The sequence below is a fragment of the Marmota marmota genome, unplaced genomic scaffold (assembly GCF_001458135.2).
Source record: "Marmota marmota marmota unplaced genomic scaffold, marMar, whole genome shotgun sequence".
Lineage (NCBI taxonomy): Eukaryota > Metazoa > Chordata > Mammalia > Rodentia > Sciuridae > Marmota > Marmota marmota.
Window position 1 is genome coordinate 29,195,622 of NW_025999842.1, and position 12,201 is coordinate 29,207,822.

A 12,201-nucleotide genomic window follows, 5' to 3' on the forward strand; every position below is an offset into this window, starting at 1 on the left:
TTTACTGTTACTTCCAGTAGTATAATTTATTTATGAATTTAATTTACTAAACTAAAAGATGTCACCCAATAGTCATTTTAATAGCAACATTTATATCCAATAGCTTACATATTGATTTACAGTTTTAAATAATTACTTTAATACCATTTTATGTGCTGTGCATCTTAAATTACCCATTTAATAATTCGTGAGAAAACTCCAAAGAAAGGCTGAATAATTCCAGATTTTAAGTGGTTAAAAAAAGCATTTTTAAAACAAATACTATATTGTCATTATGCAAAAAGTTAATGTATATATAGATATATATACTTAGAGTAGATAGAACAAGCAAAAATAAAATACTTATTTTGTTAGTATGGTGGAATTTTGGGATCTTTATTTTTCATTTGAGTAAAAATTAAGTTAAAAGGACAATAACATTTCCTTGACCTTCATATTAACAGGTTTGTCAGTGCTTTTTCTAGTAATATTTGTTTAAAACAACCCCTTGAATATGTCTTTTTCTTTTGTATGCCAGAACCTTAGGAACTCATTTAGTGACAGAAAGAAAGGTTCTCTGTGTTGGCCAGAAGCACAATAAAATTAAGAATGTGTGGGGATTTAGCATTTAAATCTGTAGTCTGATATAAATAACAAGGCTTCTTACTTATTAACCTACTGACCTATAAGGAGTAAGTATGTTGAGAGGTGGAGGTTGTTCACAAACATCATATGTCTCTTGTAATGGAATAGGCAAAGTCTTGCGGTCGAAAAGCTGCTGATCTTGAATTGTAGAACTTCGGAAGGCTTTTCTCATTGTTATGTCTTGCAAAGACACTGAAACAAACAAAATACCAAGAATTCATTTTATTTTCCTAAAATGATTTGACCATTGAACAAATTCATATTCTGTAATTGTTTAAAAGCCAGAATGACTCAAAAGGTTATGACCCTAGTGGCTTATCAATCATGAATAATTTTAAATGCTTTATCATTATATTTATCATTATTATTCAGTGCCTAGTTTTCCCAACAACATGGATTTTAACTCAACTCCTGATTTTAAGGCTCAGAAGGTCCTAATGATTCCTGAAGTTCACCTACACTTTCCATCAAAATATATCTTTCTTGGCATAGAACACTTCCACCCTACATACTGGCAATTTGTTTTTGAAATGTTCATTTAAAGTGGTAGTAATATTTAATTAAAATAAGCAGACAAGACTAGCAATAAGCATACAAAAGCATATTAAAAGGCGGCACATTCTTACAGAATCAAACCTTAGGATTTCAGATACTTTTCAAATACTTTTTATTTCTAAGACAAAAGTACATAAATAAATTATAAGGAAGGAAACAGAAAGAATGGAAGAAAAGGTCTGGTTAAAATGTCTTCTTCATGTCAAAAAGTTAAGAGCTAAGTAGTATACGAAATAAAGAGATTAAAACAAAAACAGGTAGAAATAAAACGTCAGGAGATTAACATTGATGGCATTTATAGATAAAATCCTGATTGACCATAACATGTATTAAAACAGGTAAAAAGATTTATAATAAATTCATGTTTAATACCATTCTTAAATATACTCTTCTAACTAAAATATATACATGGAAGAAGATATGAATAAACTTACATTCTTCTTCTTTAGGATCAAGCTGTGTAACACTAACAGATAAACGGTCCACACGTTCTTGCAGTGAGTTAACTCTGAAGGAAAAACTATGTGCTTCATTGAATAATTCTCCAAATATATCTTCAGCATATTTACCTAAGCAAAAAATGAAACATATTTCATAAGATTTAATGTGATCATGATCATGGAGATAAATACTGAACAAATAAAGTACCGTCCTATTAAATTTGTCATTTATTTGGAAATATTTTAAACTTTAATCCTACCCTACAGGCACTAAGTCATGACAGAGTGGAAAAATAAATACACAAACTCTGGGAAATCTGATTTTAAATCCTGCTCTACCACCTTTTGCTCAATGACTTGTGCCTGAAGTGGAAATATTCAACTTACTTTACCGATATCTAGCTATCTGATGAGGGTCAGGGGAGATTATGATGTAAAAGTACATACAAACAATATTTCTTCTTTTTAAAAATTTTTGTTTATATTTGTAGATGGACAGAATGCCTTTATTTTGTTTATTTTTATGTGGTGCTGAGGATCAAACCCAATGCCTCATGCATGCTAGGCAAACGCTCTGCCACTAAGCTACAGCCCCAGCCCCAAACAATATTTCTTTTAATCCCAAGTCAGCATTTATACATAGACTCCACACTAGTCTCAACTGAATTTCAGGCCAGGTGACAGAATGCAAGAGTCCTCATAGACCTACTGGATGCCCTGTCTCAAATATGTCTAAGACCCAAGACATAGCTTCAGAAAACTTAAGAGTGATATTTTGCATTCTTATTATAATTTCTTTAAAAATCATCAAAAATTTAAAAACCATGTATTTCTCTAGCTATGTAAATTCCTCTTATTAAAAAAAGCAAGCCAAAATAGCTAGAAGAAGGTTTCTACCTTTGGTAAATTTTGAACAGAGGGAGAAACAGACATTTAAATAAATATGAAAAGCAATTTAATAAACAATTAAATTCAAATCACTATGAGACCTTGATATCAAATTTCTCATCTGTAAAATAGGAATAAAAATATATGTCTCAAAAGGAAGTTATAGGAAGAGAGCAAAGGGCCTGGTGGTATACTTGATACAGAGTTGGAGCTCAACAACAGCTAAAAACCACACAGCAGAAAGCACCTAACTTTTGGGAGTGGAATGGTGTTCAAGAACCTAGTTGAACACAGGGAATCTTAACTTTTAATCTGTATATCACCTGAACTTATATGCAGATTTATAATGCATTTGCATTTTTCTGGAGCTTTTTAATAATTAAAGAAAAAGTCTATGAGAGCCCCCCTTCCACATTTAAATGCCAGTTTAGCAGATATCCCATTCATTCTTTTTAAATTTAACTCTGCCTCCCCCCCCCCAGAGAAATGAGAAACAACTGTGTGCACATCTGAATTTCAACTCTTACATTATACCACTTCTCTACTCAAGAACCTGTATCTCATTATCTATGAATTTAAATCTAAATCCCCTCATCTAACATCTACATCCTCCATAATCAGGTTCCACCACACTTACCTAGTATCAGTTGTCTTTTTAGTCCCCCTATATACGTATTATTTATTTTTGCCTCTATTTGTTTACCTAGGACATGCATGCTGAAATGTCTTCCTTCCCTATTCTTTTAAAATTCATTTGGTCCTTAAGGGCCCAAGTCACCTTTCATTCAGTAAGCCTCCCTTAATAATTTCACCTATGACTATCTCTTTTCTATAAGTTCTGTAATTTAAAATTCATGATGTTAACATCTGCTCATACTATTCAGAATGGTTTCTGTATTCTATACTTAGTTGGGATTCTTCAAATTTGCCAAATGAGATAAATTCTTTTAGAATAAGAACCATACAGCTTTATAATACAATGAAGTAATTCACTATTATCCGTCTAATGTCTACCAATCTAATTTGTGTTATCAATCCTTCTACCCTTCCAGCTTATGACCTATCTATATGCTGTGGTTTAGATATGAATTGTCCCCCATATGCTAGACGCTTAGTCCTCAGTATGGTAACCTGAAACATTTAAGAGGTGGGGTCTTGTGCAAGACAATTAGGTCATGTGGGCAACACTCTCAGAAGGGATTAATACTATGTCTCACAGAGTGGGTTAATTCTAGAGAAAATAGGATATTATAAAGTGAAGCCACTTGGCTTCTTCTGCATTCAACTTGTTCCCTTTCTACAGTATTTCTCAATCATGCTGAGTCCCAGTAAAGAGGGCCCTTTTCAGAGGCTGAATAGATGAAGTCACTTATCTTGTACTTTCGGCCTTTGATACTATGAAATAAACCTCTTTTCTTCATAAGTGCCCACATTCAGATATTTTGTTACAGATACTATCTGCCAAATTATCTATAATTGAAAGCAATAAATAGACTTTATACTTCATCTTGGCAGCATAAACTAACTATATTCAACAAGAGAAAAGCCATGGGAAGAACAGTAAAAACTTTCTGATATACAGTCCAAATGGTTAAGATAACAATAAAATGGAGAAGAGGAAATTTACATTAAGTAGATTTTAGGTTTTCAGTAATCATCTGTTAAAAAGCAAAATTATGTTCTATTAGGAAAAATCGCATAAAATACTGGCATGTACACTTTTATGAAGTGACAAGAGTATCTGGCTGAGAGTGTCTTGCCCTAAACCATATGAAAGCCTATAGTTTATTTTCATTACTGTATTCTGAAGAACTTTTGGTGCAAACAGTGGTACTGAAGTGAATACTTCAATTACTCACAATCATTTTAGATTGCTAATTTTTCTAAGTAATTCAGAGATTATTAAATTCATTAATTATTATAACTACTTTGGATAAAAATTGTTATGAAATGTATTGAGTTTCCTTGTCTTCTTAAATGGATACAAAATGAAATTTCCCCCTTTTTTGAGGACTCATGGCCATGAATTAATTATAAAAATCAATTATTTTTAATTATTTTTAAACCCAGGCCAGAAAACAGCCTTGAAATGAAGAAGAATATTTGCTTTTACATTAAATGGCCTTTTTCCAGTTTTTATATTGCTTTTTTGGCCAATTCCTCCCTTGCTGTAAACTACAATTTTTGGTTGGCTTCTGTGATGCCTTATTCTATTATTATGTGCTGCTCCCTCTACCTCCTCTTTTAATTTTCTGAAGCATAAATATTTGGAAATAACATCATAAATATGTCTGAACTATCAAAGCAAAAGTAAACACACTCTGAGAGTGGGATCAATTGGTTATTTTTATCTTTACTGTGTGGGCTTATTTATTCTGGCTATATAGAGGCCTTTTAGATTTAATTCCAGGTTCTCAACTATGTCAAGTGGAAAAACTGCCAGAAAAATTAATTTCAGAGTAATAAAAAAAAATAGTGTTACACCTTGCTACAATACCGTATAGGTTTATCTTGTTTTCGAATTTTTATAAACTGTTAGAAAACATCTATATGGCCTCTGATTCCAAATATGAATATTCCCAAATGTAACTTACGTTTATTTTTACAATATGTTTATTTTTCCAGATTTGGTTAGCTTACTGACAGATGTTGCTTATATGGACTCCATTAGGCTTGAAAATTCCTTATGTTGTCTTGTCATCTTTAGATTATATAATAAATGTTAATTATTGCAAATTAACACACAGTCACATTAATTCTAGATTCTATATTAGGTATATACATAAAGCAAGATACCTACCTGTGTTGGGCTGAAAATTCATTTCAATTTTGTTTAAAAAATGTTTTGTCTAGAGTTACTTATGTTGTTTTTATGCTTTTAACATGTATCTAACAAGCTGATGCACTCACATACACATTAACACATATTTTATATAAAGTCACGTTCTATTACATCAATCAATGCTAGGTCACAAAAAAGTCAGCAAAATATCTTTAAACAATATGGTTAATTATAATGTTAATGTAATATCTGAGTCAACAGAAGACTTTCTTTTGATTAGTCTCAAAAGTAACAACCACATTATATGCATGTATAAATACACCCACAATGAAATCTATTACTTGTATAACTAAAATGTACTAGTCAAAAAAAAAAAAAAAGAAAAAGAGGTATACTACATATTGGCTTTCCTGGTAAAGAAACACACAATACAATATCTTAGTGATTCACTGCCAATAACTAACCTGAAATAATAACCACCAACAGGAACAAGGAATATAATTAAAACAAATTAAAAAAAAATAGCCTGTTATTTATTCTTACAAGTATTTCACAGGCAATGCAAAAATTTGGTATTCTCACAAAAAGCATTCAAATACAGAATTCTCCAACTTATGATAGTTTAACTTAACAATTTTTCAACTTTACAAAGTGACAAGTATTCAATAGAAATCATACTTGGAAATTTGAAGTGTGATCTTTTCTTGGGCTAGTGATATGTGGTACAATACTTTCTTGTGATTCTGGGCAGTGGCAGTGTGCCGCAGCTCCCAGTCACGTGCTGATGAGCCATGTGATGCTCTATAGTGTACTATGTTGCTAAGCTATAATATTGGGTAGGATAGGTAGCTAAATAATTTTTTTTTTTTTTTGTTCCAGGGATCGAACCCAAGGGTGCTTAACCACTGAGCGACATCCTCAGCCCTTTATATTTTATTTACAGACAGGGTCTTGCTGAGTTGCTCAGGACCTCACTAAGTTGCTGAGGCTGGGTCTAAACTTGAGATCCTCCTGCTCAGCCTCCCAAGCTGCTGGGATTATAGGCCTGCACCACCACAGATGGCAGATAAATACATTTTTGTAAAGGCATTTTCAACTTATGATGGGTTTACTGGAACATAACCACATCATAAGATGAGGAGTACTTGCATAATGTTTTATGATGTTTTATCTACAAAGATATATGACCACACTCTCTCACCTGAAACAAATTAGATTAACCATCTCTCTTTATCTTGTGCTAAGTACATTTGGCCCTGTAGATTCTGTGTTGAATTCGCAGATTCAACAAATTTTGGAAAGAAAATATTTGGGAAAAAAACCTCCATCTGTACTGAACATTAGATCAATCAATGCTAGGCCAAAAAAAGCCATATACAGACTTTTTTCTTCATTTTATTCTAAATAATACAGTATAACAAGTATTTATTTAAATAAGCATTTACAGTCCTGTTAAGTAATCTAAAGATGATTTAAAGTGCAACATATGGGAGGATATGTGTAGGTTCCATGCAAACATAAAGGACTTGGGCATCTATAGATTTTGGTATCCGAGGGGGGTTCTGGAACCAATCTCCCAGAAATACCAAGGGATGACACTACTCAAGTTATATAAAGGGAAGACAAAAGTTAAAAAAAATGGAAAATACAGGCCAACCTTTATTATTAGAAGAGTCTATGCTGATGGGTATGACAGACATGATAAATCTAGGACTCCTTGTAGAATGTTTAGGTCAAGAATATCTTGTTATGTATTTGAAATGAAGTACAGGTGTCTTATTAAAAAGCTAATTCTTTAATTCAAAAATAAATTTGTTTTAGTTTTAAATTTTTCTACCTGATTAAATTTAGAATGGGAAATAATCCCTTAACTAGCTCTGTTCTATAATCTTTTTCTCTTGCTCTTTGCTTTTTTTTTTTTTTGGTTTGAAACCAAGGGTGCTATACCACATTCCTAGTCCTTTTTATTTATTTATTTATTTATTTTTTTAATGATCTAACTCCTTATTTATTTTTTTTATTTGTTTGTTTATTTATGTGGTGCTGGGGATCGAATCCAGGGCCTCATATGTGCTAGGCGAACACTCTTCCACTGAGCCACTACCCCAGCCCCAGTCCTTTTTTTTTTTTTTTAAAGGTTCATTTATTTATTATTATTTTTTTACAGAGAGAGAGAGAGAGAGAGAGAATTTTTTTAATATTTACTTTTTAGTTTTTGGCAGACACAACATCTTTGTATGTGGTGCTAAGGATCGAACCCGGGCCGCACGCATGCCAGGCGAGTGCGCTACTGCTTGAGCCACATCTCTAGCCCCAGTCCTTTTTATTTTTTGAGACAAGGTCTCACTAAGTTGCTCAGGAACTTGTTAAGTTGCTGAGGATGGCCTCAAACTTGGATCCTCCTGCCTCAGCCTCCAGAGTTCCTAGGATTACAGGCTTGTGCCACCATGTCCAGTTTCTGTTCTATAATCTTAAAATGGGAACACACTGCATGTCTCCTTTTCCACTACCTACTCTTTCTATGGGCCTTTCTCTGGCTAATCGGTTTGCCTTCTATCTTCCAGCAGCCAAATTACTTGCTGTTTTCACATTTTTCTGTATATCAGACTCTTGACTCTCATTTTAATGTCCCTTAGACAAAACTCATTTGATTAGTCTAATCCTTTCACTTTAGATCTTTGATAATATGAAAACATTTTAGGAAAGACAGAGATACTGGTGTCCCCAAACACAGCTGAAACTTCTAAAACTAATATAGGTAACAACCAAGCAAGAGTACTACTCTGGTCTTACACTCAATCATATTTTTTAAAGATTTTAATAATTCTCATCCATCATGTGATTGTGTTCCAGAGATTCTGCCCTTATTTCCCTTTCTTGGGGGGCGGGGTGGTGGGGGGACATGCAGGGGAAGAAGAAATGATTCTAAAGCTCATTAATTTTACTTAAAATGACTACGTTTTTCAGGATAACTATATACTCTATCAAATATCCTCCCCAAAATTAACTGCAAGCATATCTTCTTAATAGTCTAAAGCATAACATTATGGTTTGCAAGTAATTTTTTTAATACATATAAAACTTACTTAGGCTACTTAGCTGTCTAATTATATTTGCCAAAGAAATATTGGTTACACATTCCAGTTCATTCTTAATGCCTCTAGGCAGTGCTGTGTGGCACAAGTGCCTAGGATCGATGTTTCTTTTCACTAACGGCATCTTGAGATAAACTTCTGTGCTAGTTCACCTGTAGGAAATCAAAAAAAGAAATTAACATTATTCAATTTCAACCAACACAGAATAAGACTCTAATGTCATAATTAAGAATAAAGTTATATGCTTGTATGAAGACAATGAAAATAGTCATCTGATTAAAAGAATCTAACTTATTATTAGCTTTGGTTTATTTTCAATTATTATAACATCAATATGACATAAAACATTTTTTAAAAACTTACTTTCAACATCAGATGCTACATCATGGTGAATTTACAATCACCATCCCTATTATTCTCGTAAAACCATTGTTTCTATTTACTATATATACTGGTTTTGTTTTACAAAGTTGGTGTCCAGAGAGCCTTTCTAAGAAATTACCTAAGAATCGTAAAAAGCTAGGAGAGTACTATCAAATTTATAATTTCATATAAAACATATCAGGTGTTCAACAAGTCAGAGATAAATAGTTCAAGCAGCCTAGCACCAAAAATCTCATCAAACTTGCCAAAATTTTAACTGACCAAAAATCCATCTTTGAATTAGAGGTTGTCTTCACTTTGTATGCTTCTCATGTGCACCAATTTCAGCAACCAAAGTTAATTTAAACAGCAATCTCCCAGCAACATGGTTCAAATTTCACTATTATATCTATTAACTCTAACTGCATAAATACAAACTTCATTGCTAGCATTCTAGTCAACAAATCACTGTTAATATGAGATGCGCATCACAATCAGTAGTCATCTTTCCAAGTCAGTTGACTTGGTAAGACTCCATGTGTTACTGAATTCCACAGACAGCAAAGCCAATACCTGTGTTGACTTCTTGCTTCCCACTGCTAAACCAATATGAAGTTTTACAAAATGAATAGTAGAAAGTGGGAATTTGCTAATAGAGACAAAAGAGCAGCTAACAGCCAAAAATTGATAACACTGGAAATGAAATTCAAATCCAATGTAAGTGGAAGAGCTGACTGTAGAAATGTTGCTACTACAACATACAACATTTTGTATGAAAATCTAGATACACAGCCAGAGGAACTTAGGGAAGGCAAACTTACAAGTGAAGAATGTAGTTTTGACAAAAATAAGAAATATGTCTCAGGAAGGGATGCTGGGAAAAATTAAAGGGACTCTGGGAGTTATTTCACTGCACTGAAAGTACAAAAGATAAAATGCTGGAAGTGGATCCAAATTTAGTAGAAAAGGAGTGTTATAATTTGCCAAGGCACAGAAAAGATGTTTGAGCTCTGTTAGCTGTGGCTCTTTTAGGTTACACAAGACAAACACTGTTCAAAGTGTTCTTTTTTGTTTTTAAACAACAAAAACCCAATATTGTTTCTAAAGTTGTAAATTACATTGTACTAAATAATCGTTTTATTTTTTAACACTGTCCTTATACATCTTACCAAGAGTTTTTAATGTTTTGATAAAAAGATTTAAAGAGCATGAACAATTATATTTTTCTCACAAATAAAGACAGTTTTCAGTCTTGCAAGGTCATATTTACAGTCCAGCCTAACTGTTGAAAGTGCGGCTGACTGCCCAAAATTACCTACTGATAAATACTGGTTACTTTATAAAGGAAGAGATTTACTATTTTCTGAGCTTTAATGACTAACAAAGACGTTAGTCATTAAACACTCAAGTGTTACTTATACATACAACACTTTGCAAGTATGTCAATTAACATACTTTTAAAAAAACCAAACAAATGAAATTTGTCTCCTTTGACCTTTTTGCACAAAATTCTATGTACATTTTTAAATATTTTTAAAATTGTGTAATATTAAGCATACAGAAAAAAAAGTATGCACAAAACTGTATAACTTAGTAATTTAAACAGTCATATAACTCCATAAAAGAAATAAAACATGCCTGCACCTCAGGACTCTTCCATTTTGGACTCTTTTGTCCTTGTTTACCTCCTCCTCAAAGATAAACTTTTCTTTAAAAAAAAATTAAAAATTAAATAAAGGCATGCTGTCCATCTACAACTACAATGTTTTTTTTTAAAAAAAATATAATATTATATATGATATTGTGTAAATGTATATAAAACAAGCATTTCCTTGTTTTCTTTATATTTTCACCACCAAGGTAGGAAACTCTAAATATGAATATTATGATGGCTTTTTGAAGTGAAGGGAATAATATATATTGTGACTATACATTACGAAGAGAACAGTCTGATTAATGACAGTTTCAGCTTTAAAAGATGATGCCAAACTGTTCCAAAAGTAACTATACCAATGTATGCTCTTTTTAGCAGTGTAAGAGGCTACTGCTGCCCCATTCTTACAATACCTCATACCATCAGTTTTTAAATTCTAGCTGTTTTGGAGAATATGTGGTAGCAACCTATTTTAGTTTAGTGTTTTCTTAATTATTAATGAGTTTAGAATCTTTTCATATGTTCAATGAACTTTTGGATTTCTCTCAAGAAGTACATATTTTTTCTGTAAGGGCTCATGGGATATGAGCCACTTAAAAATTATATATGAAAAAATATCTTCTGTCACTCACTAGTTCTCTCAATGATATTTTTAAATAAACAGACATTTCCAATCAGTATGGTGAAATTTATCATTCTTTTTCTTTTAGCTTTAGTATGAAAGCCTAATTATTAAAATCTTTTTATACCAAGATCATAAATATGACCATCTACATTTTTTTCACTTAGTGTTATTGCTCTTGTCTTGCACTTTAAATCAACAACTGATATGGAAATAATTTAAAAAAATTTTTTTAGCTGTAGATGGACATAATACCTTTATTTTTATGTGGTGCTTCACACATGGAAGGCAAGCACTCTACCACTGAGCCACAACCCCAGCCCCTGGAATTAATTTTTTGAGTGGCATAACATTGCAGTCAAGTTTCCTATAATTCTTTTATAACTTTTATCATAGAGCAAGTTTTTATATTATAATTTCTAAATCTATCTAATTTTGGACTCTATACTAACTATTCCACTGATGTGTCTTACCTAGAGCTATCTTAATTAATGGAACTTTGTATAAGTCTTGATATACAACAGGGCAAGCTCTACCTCGTCTTGTTTGATCTTGGTCCTTTATATTTCCCTGTAAATTTTTAGAGTAAGATTATTAACTCACATATACATACATACTTGGAATTGATTGGAACTATAATAAATCTATAGCTCACTCTGGGGAGTACTAATATTAATACATTTCTTCCTATGCATGAATATAACATATGCCTCCAATTATTTCAGGATTTTTAAATGTCTCTCAATGTTTTATAAGTTTTCTGAAAAGAAAGCTTACACATCCTTAGATTTATATGTACATGATTTTTTATTATACTGAAAATGGTATGTTTTTTCATTTTATTTTCTTTATTGTATATACAGAAAATAAATCTCTGAATATTGGTCCTATATTCAGAGGCCTTTCTAATATCTAATTATTTTGGATTTTAAAAGTATATGCAATCATATCATAAATAGTAACAGTTTATTCCTCCTTTTCAAGTATCTTACATCTTTTCTTTCTTTTTCCTGCCTCCTCATACTAGAGAACTTTTAATACATACTAACTAGAACTTTTAATACAATGTGAAGTAACATCAAACATATTTGTCTTTTTCCTGAACTCAAAGGAAAAGGCTTCAACATTCACAAGAGTAGGGTTTTTGTTACATTGTGCTTTTTTTTGGGGGGGGGGGG

The 12,201-nt window shown here is 32.0% G+C and overlaps 1 protein-coding gene across 4 annotated transcripts in view; it reads right to left on the minus strand.

Moving 5' to 3' along the window:
• Wasf1 (WASP family member 1) overlaps positions 1–12,201 on the minus strand; it is a 58,712-nt gene that overhangs the window by 8,615 nt on the left and 37,896 nt on the right. For all 4 annotated transcript variants that reach the window (XM_048787810.1, XM_015500123.2, XM_048787756.1 and 1 more), the window contains exons 2-4: positions 8,376–8,536; positions 1,614–1,748; positions 663–816 (exon numbers count right to left, since the gene is read on the minus strand). In XM_048787810.1, coding sequence (XP_048643767.1) covers positions 663–816; positions 1,614–1,748; positions 8,376–8,508 — 422 coding nt within the window. In that variant the 5' untranslated portion in view covers positions 8,509–8,536. The remainder of the gene's footprint in view (positions 1–662; positions 817–1,613; positions 1,749–8,375; positions 8,537–12,201) is intronic.